The 15,636-nt window shown below is 38.5% G+C and overlaps 1 protein-coding gene across 4 annotated transcripts in view; it reads right to left on the bottom strand.

Annotated features, from left to right (window-relative positions):
• Nucleotides 1–15,636, bottom strand: part of tfec (transcription factor EC) — a 45,189-nt gene that overhangs the window by 24,016 nt on the left and 5,537 nt on the right. For 3 of the 4 annotated variants that reach the window (XM_008401027.2, XM_008401026.2, XM_008401025.2), the window contains exon 2: nt 14,907–15,141. In XM_008401027.2, the coding sequence (XP_008399249.1) occupies nt 14,907–15,119 (213 nt within the window). In that variant the 5' untranslated portion in view covers nt 15,120–15,141. Of the gene's footprint in view, nt 1–4,949; nt 5,143–14,906; nt 15,142–15,636 lie in introns of those variants that run through there. The other variant, XM_008401030.2, reaches the window with a different exon arrangement.

Here is a 15,636-nt window from a genome sequence, read left to right on the forward strand (position 1 = left end):
ATATATATAAAATCATTTTAATTCCCTTCTGCAAAGATTTTAAATATAGTAACCAAGATGACAACATAACCTCATTGATACATTAGCCACTAGTTGCTATATGTCAGAAAGTATAAGGATATTGAAACAACAAAATGTTCCCATAGACTAGCAGTTCTCAACATGGGCGGTACCGCCCCCCAGGGGGCGTTCAGAGGACGGCAGGGGGCGCTRGGATGCCTTTGGGGGGCGTTTAGTCGAAGGTAAACTTTACACCTTAAATGCACAGCAATGCCAGTTTAGACTTTGAGCAATCGATTGAGCCATCGATGCAGTTGGCTGCAACTGTATCGATGGCAGCTCTTCTTCTATTCGGTGTTTGTAGCTTCTGTTAGCTTCTTGGTGCAGCTCCGTTCTCCTGCTACTGGTAGCTAAAATCACGATACCCTCACTGTGTATCCCTCTGAAAAATGAACCCATTTAAATAAAGAAATCCCTCCATGGGTGATACCACGATAGACAGCGTTCATTTTAAAGCGTTAACACCGGTGCTGTATGTGGTCCGGTATGAAACGGAGGTGATAGAACAACACAGCATTTTTAAATTTCAATAATCAGAATGCAGAAATTGTTTCCGTTGTTTTAGAAGGTTTATGTCAGTCTGCCTTTTCCCCATCGATACGCTTCCCGACCGCCCTGCACCTTAGGGGCTTAAAAAAAAAAAAAAAGACGCGCACATTGCGCAAAACTCTGAAACAGGAGAAGCAGGATATAAAACGGAGCGACGAACTAGATGGGAATTATGGCATAAAAACAGAGAATCCGACGCTGAACAGTGAAAAATCAACACATGATGTGAAACACATGACGATTAGACGAAGCAGCAGGTGATGAGTGGAGATTACTGGTGGTCAATAAATGATAAAATAAATCTATCAACAGGAAAGAAACTAAAGTGGACATAGCAATAAACCAAGAGAGGATAAAACTAATCAAATGAAACTAAATGGAAATGAATGAAGAACGAAATGCAAGAATAAACTAATGTAAATACAGAGGAATAAACTGGTATGGCAAGACCTTTCGAGCAATAATTAATACAGAGGACTTTATGGTAAGAATAAACACACTATTTCCAGATAAAAGGTAAAATAATATTGTTGAAGTGCTATGGGTTTAAGACCATATCTAGTACTGATAATAAATATATCTTACAGACCATAACAGTAAAGAACTGATCACTTATTTATGTTTTTAATTAGATTTGATACATTTATTTCTTCAATATTATTTTTCATGTCAGTGTTAATGTCATGAGGCTGATGACTCCATGACACTTTCAATTTGACTCATTAGGATTTGATTAAGAACCAGATTTGTTCTTTGTAATTTCTGTCCAGTAAAACTATTAATCTATAAACCAATAGACAGCTCTATATAAAGATATAATCAATGTTTCTGTCTCATATTTGTATGGCATTAAAAGGATGTGGAACTTTTGTTTTCCCACTGAAAGCTCTGGTTTGCACAATAAATGCCATGTGGGTGAAGTTTTATGGATGATATTCTGATGTCCCATTCTCCTGAAGGCAGCACAGAGCTGCACCACCAGAAACTCAAACACTGAAGAGAAGAAGAGTTATGATTAATGTAGTTATAGTTCTATCCATGTTTTAATGTTGCAGAGCTCAGTCGTTTTGCAAATAGTTCAAAGTTTAAACTGGCATGTTGAACATCTTTCTTCTGGTCATTTTGTGGAATATTTAACAACTAGAAAATGGCAAAGAATAAGAATTTATTTTTCCACTCTGATTGGCTGCTGTTAGGCCTACCAATTTTAACTTGAATGTTCATTGCATTTTTTGTAGATGCCTGTGAAAATAATTTCTATTCCCATGACTTTTTTATTCTCTGGGAAATTATTTTTGATGATAAATACAGAAACAAGCATAAAAATCAAAAAATCTACAATAGTGATAGTAATATTAATGATAAAATAATGGTCAGTGGAAAGTAGCCTGCAAATTCTTTGGTGGGGGGCGGTGAGGGACCTGGAATAAAAAGGCTAGGGGGGCGCTGGCCCAAAAAAGGTTGAGAAACACGACCATAGACAATAGCTTGAATGCACTCTCCCCTTGAAAACATCTTTTGAATTGTTTGTGGATGGTTTTTTCCACTTTGTTTCTAGAAATCTCTAATTTCACATGAAAGCAACGAAAGCATGCAAAAACGTGGTAGGAACTATGCCACGCCTGTAGTCGGAGCTGCAACTTTGCAAAGAAAGTAAGTCTAAAGCGGTTAAATAAAAAATAAAAAAAACACTAAATCCTTGTGTATTCGCATCATGCTCTCTACAGAATAATCATCTCCGTACATGATTTTGCTCTCGCTGTTGCCCCCTTTTGAAGTCTGTTTTGCATAACTTACTGATCTATAAGCTTAAACACCTTTCTGTGAAGTTTCCACAATGACAGATCTCGCTGAAAAACGGAAAGTGACCATGAAATATGGTTAATAAATCATTTATGAACTCCCGATCACTTTTATGTCACTGTACCCACAGGCAGGCGGCACATAATGCTCCCATGGAAAGTTACTTTCTATGGGCGTCAGATAAGTTCAGAATGTTTACAGTCCTGATGAAACTTTATTTGGTAAAACATGTTCCATGCAGATGCACAGTAACCTGCAGACGTTTTCACACCCTTTTAACTTTTCAGTTTACCGCCATGAACTTCTACAGTTATTGGGATTTTGTGTGATTGATGGACCAGCACAAAGCACCATGCAATTGTGAAGTTAAAGTAAAATGTGTACGTGGTATTTGAATTCATTTTACATCAAATAAGATTTTGCATTTTTATTCACCCATCTTTTAAATAAAGCCTTTTAGAGATACGTCTTCATCAGCTTTACACATATAGAAATTAGGATTTTTGCCCTTATTATTTTTTTCCCCAACATATCTCAAACTCGGCAAGGTTTTAAGCTCCTGCCAAAAACTCTTACAGATTCAGATCTTCACTTTATATAGAAACGAACCACTCCATGCAGCCCTGGCTGTGTGTTCAGGGTTGTCGTCACGCTGCAGTCCGCAGTGTTTTGCAACCTTCAGCAGGTTTTCTTCAACATCTTTTCCATCCATGCTGAAGAAAAATATGCCTACAGCTTGTTGCTGCCACCACCATGTTCCTCTGTCAGACTGTAAATTGTTCGCATGTTCAGGTTTGGTCTCTTTAAAAGAAACTGACAGATTTTCCACCTAAGCCATGAATTTCTGCAACTCCTATAAAGTCCCTTTTTTTTTAACACTCCTGTCCTGATTTCTTTGACAAACAGTATGATGGGTAGATCTACTGGCAGCAGCAGCATGCTTTCTCTACAATAGGGGAGAAATAAGTAATACTGTAGAAAATTAATGGCACAACAGGCCACATCTGGTTCCAAACATACAAAAGTTATAGTAAAAATTTTACTACTTCAACCTGAGCATAATAATAAGAAATCAGGTGGAAAAACTTTAAAAATCATACAGGTAATTATCCTTTCACTTCAAAAGGTATGCACACGTCTGCATTTGTTTATCACACAAGAGCCCAACAAAAGACATTAACATTTGTCGTTGACAAAACGTGAAAAGTTTCCCTTGGTCCAGACACAAAACTCTGTAGCAAGGCTCGGAAATCGAAATAGTCATGAGAACCTATTTTTGGATGCAACTGTATAGAGCAGGCTCTAAGCTTTTTTTCTGATGGCACTCTGTTTGCCTAAGAAACTAACTTGAGATCAGCACAAAGACCTTTACTGAACTTAGAAGCAGGACTCGCACAACTACTACAGCAGATATTCAGTTTTTCTGGTTCATTTACTTCTCCCTCCATCTCACTTCCTTCCAACTCATTCCCTCTCTTCCTGTTCGGCGTCCCTCTTATGGAAATGTTCAGTTTCTTAGCCACTTGTTAAAAAAAGCTAACACTAATGACAGACGACACCCTTGCAATCCTGAGGTCAAAAATGTTCCATTTCAGCGGAAACACAAAAAAAAAGTGTTTCAGCTGAAGTGGTTCTCACAGGTATGGGAAATGTTTTGTGCAGAAATGAGAGAATTAGAGGATTAATAATAGAGAGAAGACTGCGGTGGAGTCAGCAAAGAGGATGTGGCTGAAGTGCTTCGGCGTGTAATAAGATGAAATGTCTGTTCTGCCAGAATCACGTGTTGCGGGCAGACAGAGTTACAGTGATTGAGTTAGCTCTCTCCGCTTTCTCTGCACTCTTTCATGTTTTATCTCATTGTGCGAGTGGGCGTAGTTCTGCTCAGGTTCTCAAACAGATCAAGACAATTTTATTTTTATTTTTGAATTACGCTTGTGACATGGACTTAATGAACAATGAAAAACGCTCAGTAAACCACTAAATGTATCGCTTCCCACAGGTTTTTCCAAATCTCGAAAAAAAAGTAATGTGATTTGTTTCATTTTTGATTCTTGCATTTGTAAAGTTCATGAATAAAGTATTAAAGTAAAGGATTAAAGTGAATCAGATTCACATTTTTCAGCCACTAATATCTTCTTCTTTTTTTGCAGCAGCAGCAGCATATAATCAAGTTATTAAGCTTCCTTCAGAATTATGTGATACAAGGTCGCCCTTATGCTATAAACAACCAAACGGTCACAGCAATACAAGCAAGACAATTGTTTGCAAATTTGATTAAGAAGCGGCAGAAATGTCTAGCGATAATCCATGATATCGATTCGGTTTTTATTTTGCACGGCTCATGATTTTAACACGCCGATCCTGGTTTGATGATCGCCACGGATGCACCAATCTGTCGCGGTACGCCGCCGCCGCGTCACCATTTGACCGTCTGATTGCTCAGCAGTAAATTCAGAGACAAGACAGATCAGGAGACCGACTGCTTTTCCCTCCGCTTTTACAGTCGCAGGTAAAGGTGTTTCGCCGCTTCCACTCACCTGTCCGTACCAGGTATACTCCAGCATCGTGGTGGCGGCGGCCGCAGCTCTCGCGCGACCGGCGAACTCGCGGGAAAAAAGCGCCACCACGCACTTCTCGGCTCTCGTGCGGCAGACAAATAATTTAGGAAAGAAGGAAAAACAAAATCACGGCCCGGTGCTCTCCTCACAGCGCAGTTACACAACTGTTAGTTTTCCCCGGGTGGAATCACTGCTGTCAGGGCTTTTGGATCTTGGGTGTGGGGGGGGGGCGGCCGAGCCGGCAAAAGATACGCTATTTCACACACATTTTGTACACATGGGCTGGCACCCTTTGCTCACACACACCTCTGACTCTCCTGTTGAATTTTGGCACTCCCGGGGGCTTACGACCTGTTGATAATGAACCTGAACCCATTATTTTGAGTCAATGAATTGAAAGAAATAGGGCAAGGAATGAAAGCCACAGGGCCAATTAACAGCATTCTTTGATGTATTACCCTCGCTCACCACTCAGGCAGACTGCTCTGCGCCTTTTGTCTTTATCCCCTCTGTTATTCATTAATTATTCTGAGCAGGGTCAGAGTTCGTGTGGATAATTGTGCAGAGCGTCTCTCTTTGAGGATGGCAAAAGATTCGCCCAAACGCTGACACTCCCCCCGACTGTGCCCAGCCACCTTGAATTATGCCAATTATTCCAATTCTTTGATTTTTTTTTCTCTTACCCTCCTCCTTCTCTCTGTTATATGATTGCATTCTTCTTCCCCCCCCCCCTCCTTCCCGTCAGTTCAGCTCAGTGTACAGCTCAGTTTCTGGCGCACACTCACAAACGCGTTGTTGTATTTGCGTGCTTTAGCTTTTCAGGTGGCGAGTCGAGGTCTTGTCAGGTTGATCTCCAACCGTTTATTAGATTATCATTGGTTGTTCTTTCACGTTTTGTTTTCAGCCATTTTACTTCTCAAGTTTGACTTGAGGAGGGAAATTAACTTGTCGTATTTAGGATTTGGCAGAGGTAGGGAACTTGCTGATTTTTCCCAAAAAATCAACTCGTCCCTTTCACAAAAGCAGGCTTTCTTCTTCTCCCTGGATATCAATTGGTTGATATGATTCACTCAGGCCTTTTCATAGGTCCACTGATAGGAGTAGTAGTGAAAATTAGCCCTGATGAAGACAAACCAAAGGGATTGCAACAAGTGGTGATTTTCTTTCTAACAAAAATCACGTGTGTTGTGTGCAGATAAAGTTTCCGTGATTGAGTTAAGGGAGCTTGATCTGATCTTTCTTGATTTTACAAATTCTGCATGGGAGCAGAGTAATTTCACCAGGAGTCTTATGGCATAATTCTTCCTTTAAAGGCGAAATATGTTCCAAAAAAATAAATAAAAGAAAAATCAGAAGAGGCAAAAGAATACAAGTAGTTTAGAAATAAATAAAACACCAGTATTTAGCTTCTGATTCAGATGAACTTTGAGTTCATATGTTTTGTTTCCTTTTGGAATTCAAATACAAAGCATGTTTGGAACTAGATATGAATTATTGTATTCACAAGCAAAATGTTTCATTTTGACAAAGTCTGAATACACAGTAATTATATGTGTAATGAGTTGTTCACAGTGTAGTAGGATAACCTGGTTAACACGTGCAATAATAAAAATTGTATTTTTAAGTTTCAAAATTGTCATTTGAAGGGTGAAATCACTTTATTTTGTCTAATGTTAAAGCTAAACATGAAGCCCTAAATTCAGAAAGACATTAGTGCTGTCTTGCATAAAAATGATTCATTTTAACAAGGTGCTAGTAGTCAAAATACGGCATCCTTTTTAATTGCCAAGTCCTAGGTCCTCGTGATTCTTTATCGCCTGCTTTTGTTCTTCAAGAAATGCAGACATGCAAGACAAACTGAAAGCCTGCGCCAGCTTTGTCTCTCCAGTCTCTTTGGATGTGCTTTCTTCAAAGGGGGAATCCCACGCAGCACCTCTGGCTACGGTCAGCCCTGAAAAGAAAGATCCTCGGGCCATTTCTCTGTTGCAGACACCACTGCCTAAACAAGGTGTCCTGTTCTGACCTCCTTAATTTGTTGCGTGTGAAGTTTCGCCTATCACGGTTCCTCATCTTGGCTTTTAACAGGGACAGTGGGGAGAAGGGAGGAATTGGGAAGAGGGGGCACTAACAAAGCCGACACAAACAAGTCAAAGAAATTGAATGAACTGATAAGCTTTATAAATCCTAAGGAGCGACTTGGCATGGGGACTTTTCAGGCTTAATCATATCTTTGCGGGATGTTTTTGCTTGATTTAAAGTCTGTATAGCAGAGATGAAACTGAAAGTGTCAGTCTAGTGTTCTCGTTTGTCCCATAATAAGTAAGAGGTAGTTTCTTTTAACTAAGTTGCATAATATTGTTTTGGATGTTTCTTCGTTTCCGGTCTTTAAATAACCCTAGAACTAAAAATAAATAAATCTGGATCTAATCTTTAAAAATAATGACTTTTCACTCAAAAAAAAAGAGTAAATTATTCAGTAAATAAATTGAAATTTATTGAAATTAAGACTCAATGTAATATGTTCCTTTGCTGAATTGACTGCATGTGCTGATGTTGACAAAATGCGGATAAATTAAGGTCAGTTTCTGTTTCAGATTTTGAACCACGTATAGATTTTTTGTTTCCTGTTGCAATTTACCAAGGCTTTTTCCATCCCTTTAGGATTCTTTTCACATTTCATCTTAAAAAATAGGTAATGCATGGAACATGGAAAAAGCACAAAAATACTCCAGAAATACTGTTTTTGAAAATGTTTGCGATTGTGGTTAAGTCTTAAGTTCACCTTCCCTGAGTCCTGCAGCAGATCCTCTCCATTTTTCTTAAACATGCGTCCCGAACACAGCAGGACACTTGTGACGGTACAAACATTTAGCCCAGGCCCTCTTTACTAGCTCCCTGATGTACACTGCCTGTAGTAATTCTACTACTCTCCACACATAGTACCTCTTGTGCCCCCTTTTGAATCCTATTAGTGCATGAACTTGGTTTAACTGAAAAAGACTGTCGACTTCACTCAATTGGGTCTAATAGGATTAGGCTTTGGGTATGGGCCTGCAGGTTTAAATAGGAATGGAATTTTGGCAGACATCGGCTCAATCCATTGCATTAATCTTATAAAGGTTACAGAGTATGTGCGGGCCCAAAGTTGACTGGATGAAGGGCTGTTTTAAGTGAATTTGCTTCAGTCAAGACCTTGTCCACTTTAGCACAGACTTCTTACTAAATAAAACATTTTTGCATCTGTCACCTGCATGCACACAGCATAGCCCTTTATGAAGCTAAAATCAATTATGAAATCATTTTTAAACATTATCTTTATATTCTATGCACATCTACAAAACAGAGGCTATAACTTATTTGCGTCGTACTGCATTATTAATGTGAGATATGAAATGTATAAAATGACTGCTTGTCTCGCCAAAAACAACACAAAATTCAAAGAAAAAGAAAATGACTATATTTTTCCAAAATTGACAGTAGGGTAACTTTCTTGACACTGTGCAGCATCATGGAAAAGTCTTTGCACCTTTCACAACATATTTGTGACGTTTCAAAATACGTCACATGTAAACCTGTTTTCAGGTTTACATGGATTCACCGAATTTCAAGTTCTGAAAATCTGCTCTATGAAACGCATTTTACAAATCTCCTTTCAAGGCCTCAACAAAAACTACTTCAGATATTATTTATTTCATTCTTTAAAAAAAAAAACATACACTCAATCAGCAAAATTTTCAACAATAAAAGCTAATATTCCTATTTCAAGCACCGGGTGGCAGTAACATCAACATTAATAAAATATTAAAGAGGCAAATAAAGAACAACCCTGATATGTCAATTGATATATTCGATATCAATGGGTATTTCTATTATATTATATTAGACTATTCTATTCTATTTGATTCTTCTATGTATCTTTGTCTAATGTTCCTGTTTTATGCTTCTGTTGCTCTTCTTTTATCTTCATTCTTTTGATCTCATGTTAAAATTCAGGCATGTCTACTTCCTGTCTGAGTTTGGGTCCTTCACAACTACAAACTCTGACAACAGCTAGTCAGAGATGAGTAGCATGTCTGCTAAGCAACCAGCCATTGGCTCGCTACCTTAGCAGACAGCCTGACTAATCAACCATCTTCTGTTAGCTTGTTATACTTGGATTATTCTATAAAGAATGGAAAAATTCAATGAGAATCTCATACCAGCCCAAGCATATTTATAATTAACTTTGGCATCAGAAACACATTATTCAATAGTTTAAAATCTGCTCCCCCAAGTAATGAAGTACTAGAGTTATAGTTGATGGTGTTTCTTGTCTAATCACCATTCTTCCCAGAGGTGTCCCACCCTTTCCCATACCAGCACTTTGTAATGTCTTACCCGGAGGTCTCTTCATGTCTCTGAAATCTGTGAATAGCTTTCTTGGTGGGCTTGAATTCCCCTGAACCCCAACAACCCCCACCCCACCACAATTTGTACCACCTCGAAGGATTATGATATGTTTTAACCAGAAATAGTCAAAGTTCTGGCCCTGATCTCTTGATCTGAGCTGCAGCAGGAACAATTGGTTTAGGTAGAGGACAGGGGTATGCTGGACAGGTGGTGCGTGTGTGTGGGGGGGGGAAGGGGGAGGGTGTGCGTGTGTGTGCGTGCGTGTGCATTGGGGTGTGTGCGTGTGTGTGCATGTGTGTGTGCGTGCGTGTGGATGAGTGTGTAGTTAGCCAGGAGAAATATCTAACACTTAAAACTTGAATGTGAGGTATTTAGGGGGTTTATTGTGTCTAATCCTATTAGTGACTTAGATAACATGAGATTATCAGATTGTGTTGGTGTAAGAACTTTGAGGGTAAATAAACAAAGTGAGCACCTTCATTTTGTTTTCCATACAAATATTACATTTTATTATAAAATTTGAAGTCAATAACAGTGTTTTTTTTTTTTTTAGTTTTCTTGATTTGATCAAACCTTTTTATTACCTGATTTCCAATTTATAGCACAAAAATGTCACACAAATATCTGAGGTCTCTGTTGTCTAGTATGAGATTTAATTTAGTTCATTAGTGAGTTTAAAATGCTACAAAAAAATAGAAGAAAACAAAGTTTCCTTTTGCTGCGTTAATGACTGCTGCATGCCAGCAAGTTAAAGTACATTACCTGAGTGTAGTTGTTACATTGGGGTGACAAAACACTAACAGTGAAGCAAGGCACTTGTTGTTTATATGAGGATTGTCACAGGTCATGTAGAAAACAGAATTATAAAAGTGATGCCTCATTTGATTAGCTAATTTGATTACCTAATGCTAGCAAAGCTACAAAAAGAGGTCAGAGGGGGTCAAATACAGCTGCCGTTTCTCTTTTTCTTAACACAGATGTGATTAGGAAATTCATCATTTTAAAAAAAAATCACATTTTTTTTAAACGGTATTTGATGCACTTTGTGATGGCGAATGAGAGGTCCTTGTTCACATAGGATCGTTGGTTTACAAATGGGTGTCAAACCCAAGGCCCATGGGCCGAATGTGGCCCACCGTGGCATTTTATGTGACTCTCTAGACTCCAACTTACATGAGTAAGACCCTCCACTTTATCAACAAATCTGAAAAACTCAAAGTTCATATAAAATTTACAAAAAAAATCTAGATTCCCACATTTCTTTCTGATTTTTACTTCATTTTATTTTTCCCCAAAATTGACCAAGAACTTTGGATTTAAGTGACTTCTGCCTCAGCTATACTTGATGTCAAGTTGTAGTCCATGACCAATACGGCAATTGGTAAAAAGACACGTTTAATATCATACGTTGGCACAAATTTCATAAAACTCCTTAAACACTGAAACTGGAAGACATTTTAAATGTCCAAAATAAACAAACAAAAACAGCAGAAAAAACACGCAAAAAAAATGAATTATGAAGTCTCTGTAAACAAAATTGTCCTTCAAAAAAAGACCAAAACACCAGACTGAAGAATTTTGTCATCCGGTTTTTGGTAGAAAGGGAAAAACGATAAATTATACAAATAGAAATTGTCAAGATCGCTATAATTTATCATACAATTAATTTATTTATTGTTTATTTTGACAGGCCTATCTCTAACCAATTCCCAGGGAACCTTCCTTCCCAATCCTAATGATGATTATACCTGAATGCAACAGTCTGTGAAGAGCTAACTTAGTTGGCAGTGACCTTTTGTGGGTCAACTCTCGGTCACTCAGATGAAGACGAGTCTTGTAACTGAAATTTTTTTTCAGTTTTTTGATTCCAGCTTCATCCTCTGCTACATGTCGGTGTGCGCCTGCTGAGGCCTTCAGCCCTATTTTAGCCAATGAACTTGCACAAAATGGCCTAACGCTAACGTTCTCTACTAGCTAGAATTAAATCTACACGTATCAACCTGGACCTAAACATTTTACAATGATTTTAGAGTCTTTCAAACATAAGTTTGATCTTTGAAACCTCTTTTCCGTTAGGTTGTGCAGAATTTCTTTAGGAATTTGTGAGTCCAGTGTCTTCTTGTATCGTTATGTGATGGATGTGTCATTTTACACCTCTGCGTTACTCTGCAGTGCAAACTCACATTCCAGAGGAAACCATGTGGGAGCTAATTCCAGATATTCTTCTGGTTTTTAAAACAAACACTGTGGAATTTGATGGATTTAATGGAGCATTTTGCTGAAGATTGAGAACTATTGCAGGTTTTTCCACATATATCTCAAAAACTGCAATTCTTTTCATCTTAAATTTATGGTTTGTCAACTCTACAAAGCACATCTGATGCTTGTAGGGGTTTTTTTTCTGTCGTTTGAAAGATCTTATAGTCTTTGTTGAGATTAGAATCGCAACAAAGCCAACATGCCATGACCTAAACCTTTATGAAAGAGCAGAGTGAACGTTTATTTTAGAGTTTACCAGAAAAGGCTTAATCAGATTGTCTCGCATTGTACATTGTTGCATCATGCCTTGTAATTTTTCTGCCTACTTTGTTTTACCTCCTGCCTGTCTGTCTGCTCCCTGAAACAATCTTTTCTGCTCGGGTTTGTTGTGCAGCTGATCTAAAGGGTTTCAGACGGGTCATGATCAAAGGAGAACTTTTTGGAGTGGATTTTGTTCTGTGGAACTTTGCTGAGCTTTAGCATTCACAAAACACTAAATAAGCCATTAAAGGTGTGGGGAAAGCCTAAAAAGAAAAACCTACAATCTAAAATGTTTTGCTTTGTTGTTGTAATACGCTTAGAATATTATGGTCATGCACCGGTATTGTCACACAGGATTTTTGTCTGTTTATGCCTTGATGTAGGCACTGTGTTTAGCAGGTTAATAGAAGCCAGCCCAGGCACTCAGCCAAGCCTAATGGGTGGTCCACGTCAACCATGTCTAGTGTGGCCAGCCAGTGTCCACATTGCCCTAATACCCTTCTGTTGTCAAAATTGGCCTTTCTTGTGTATTCTTCTATTCCTTTTCCTTTTTCAGAACTTCAAGTGGTAACTCTAGACGGTTTGTTTTTCCACAGTTTTATTCCGAACTTACATTATTTTTGGCATTGCCATAGTCTGACTTTTACATTTTGTTTCAACAGTAGCTGCTAATGAACAAAGAGTTTCTGACGATGGCATGTCAACTTTAAACGGTGTGTTTGGCCATACATATAAAATGAGCACTTATAGGTTAAATCTGACTATGTAGTATTCTCTCCCTAAGTCTAACCCTCAGTAAAAAGGGTATGACTGCGATTGCGATCCGTGGAATCACAATGTTAGCTAGTTGGACCTTATGAAGCACAAGATGCTATGATGCTTGAAAAATCAAACTAAGTCTGGGAGACCTCTTACTTACTGGAGTTACATAGCCAACTTTCCATGCAGTAAAAATAAGTTCAAATCATTGATTTTCAAATTGCAAATGATGAATTAGACCCAACTGGACTAATGGTCCAACCTTAAAGACTGAAGCGATCAGCACCACGTTAAGTTGTTCAACAATCTTAATCTTTCAGTCAACTGGTGCAGGCATTGATAACTCCAAAATCTTTATCTCTTTTCTTTACGCCGTCAATCATGGAAGTTGGACACCTTTACGAAATTGTCCAGGTGATGAAATTAAACCAACATAGGCCTTGCAGTCTAATGAACCCAAGAACCATGAAATCAATTCAACTCCTCTTCCTATAAGGAAGGGGTGGGGGGGGCTAGCTTGCTCCTCCAGACTGATGTCAAATCACAAAAACACCCACAAAAGTTTGTGTATGCCCACAAACAGACACCGAAGCAACGCTGACACATGAAAGGCCTCCTACTGAAGTGGAAAACATAGTGCAACAATGCTTTGAAGTCCACCAGTTATCCATCTAATGTAGGGATGTTTTCTGTTTCTCCTCTTCTAAAAGTCTGATTCATATGCCCCTCCTGGAAATTTCCACCCCGCAGCCAAGAGACGGCTAATGCCAGCCTGGGAGCTATTTGGCAATCCCATTGTATCGCAAACATCAGAAAATCAGTCTTACTTTTGCATCAAAGCGCACCAGAAAACATGTTATGGTATTTCTTTGTCTTTTTTTTTATCCTGCATAAAGCCTGTAATCTCTGTGCAATACAAACATACATAAAAAATACACACATAACGTATGCAAGCCAGCTATAATTATAATTTGGCAAAAAAAAAAAGTAATGCTTTTTAGCTGCCACAGTCCCCCCGCCCTCCTTTTTTGTTTTTAAGATCCAGAAGAGGTTGTGATAAATAGTCAACATTGTGATGCTTTTATTGATATGCATCAGGCAGGAGGAGGTTCGCTAGAGGTGTCCCTCTGTGTTTATGACCTGCTTGGGTTTTATACTTGTTCCGTATGCTAAAGCTCCTTAATTACTCTTGTGAAACCTCTTTTTTAAACCTTACAATTCAGTAATTATACACCTGTGGTGATAACTTGCATAATAAGGGCTGTGTGCATTTAACAGAGGCCGCCCTTGTTTATACTGTTATGTCACCTCTAATGTAAAGGGACTGATGGAACCACAGGAAGGATAACGTTTCAAAATAGCCATGTAGAAATAAATAACGTTGCGCATTAAGTTTTAGAGTTTGACGAGACGGATTGCTGACTAAGAAATAATACATAAAAGAGAATTTAGAATGGAAATGGTGCAAATAGAAATCTGATGCATTTTTTTCCCAGACTCCTCTATTGTGATACATCTAAATAAAATTCAGTTCAACCACAAATTTATGACTAAAAGACACAAATATAGTTTGGAAATTAGATGCTCACTGATTGCAAGATGTATTGAAATTGTCTTTTAAAATGACAAAACAGATAACTATGTTTTTAAAGATTGCTTTTCGTGCTTTTTTTTCTTTTAATTAATTCATGTATACCTTTATAATTGTAAGTTGGAGTAATTTTTTCCGCTTTGAGAATGTCTTTTCAGGCCACTGACTTTACATCGAAATAATGGTTCATTCGGAGCATCTTCTCCATTTTGAAGCTCTGCTGGAATCAAGTTTGGATTCCTACATGCAGCACATTGTTGCCATTTTGAGTCATTATTTGTGTCGACCAGCTACTGAACAGATGTATCTGAAAACACTTTGGAGATTGGGGAGTGCTGAAAAAAATATTTATTTTCAGAGGTTCTGACTGTATGCAGTGATCAGTTTTCACCCAGGAAGACTATGATGCACTTTTAAATACCAGTCATAACCTCTATCACCATAGCAACAAATGCCACGAAACGTTGAGATAACATTTCAGCATTTCTTTTGGATGACTGCAATTGTTCTTGATTGTATATTGCTGCAAGTTTACTCTTTTTTTCCTTCTTTTTTTTCCAGAATAAAATCTTTTACTTTGTCAGTTCCTTCATGTCAATGTTAGTGTTTGACCTGATGTGGTTCCAGTGTTGCTGTAAAGTGTTCTTCTCGTACTGTTTTCTGTGGTCACCGCCTACCTTCCATGCGTTGCTGTACTGCCACCCGTTGGGAGCTTGTGGCCCGGTGTGGACTCCGCTGTAGGAATACTGGAAGTCAGAACGATGGATGGCGTCGCTTTGATAGATCTGAGGCCAGCTGTGCGGATGTGGCGCGAAGGCGTGCAAAGCCTGACCGCCATCTCTCTCACTCATCGCCCACTGGCTGTCGGGGCCGGAGCAAGACTGAAACATTTCTGCCAATGGAAAACTGGGTCTAAACAGAAAGGGGAAATAACAATTAGTCAGTGAATTAACTAATTATGTAATGAAATAGTTGTATTATGCTTATTAAATCATAGTCTGAAGTGGGTTATGGGCTGGAACTTGGTGAATAACTAGTTTAGGAGACAGGAACATGAGGGGAGTAGGTTTTTTTTTATTTTTATCGCTGCATATTTCTGTTCATCAGAATTGCTACTACAGTTGTAAATGTACTGTAAATGATGAATCACTTTTCAAGTGACATTAACCATTCAAAGCACTTTATACTGGAGACATATTCACCCAATCACACCCACACACACACACATATATGTTAACTGGAAATCCAGTTAACGCTAGGTTAACTGGAAATCAAAGCTGGAGTTCCCAAGAAGACATTAGAAACTGAGAAGCCATCTGAGGCTGATGGTCACAAGGGAAACAGAACAGAAAATATATTTTTACATCTCTCTCTCTCTCTCTCTCTCTCTCTCTCTCTATATATATA

This window comes from Poecilia reticulata, linkage group LG23, assembly GCF_000633615.1.
Source record: "Poecilia reticulata strain Guanapo linkage group LG23, Guppy_female_1.0+MT, whole genome shotgun sequence".
NCBI lineage: Eukaryota > Metazoa > Chordata > Actinopteri > Cyprinodontiformes > Poeciliidae > Poecilia > Poecilia reticulata.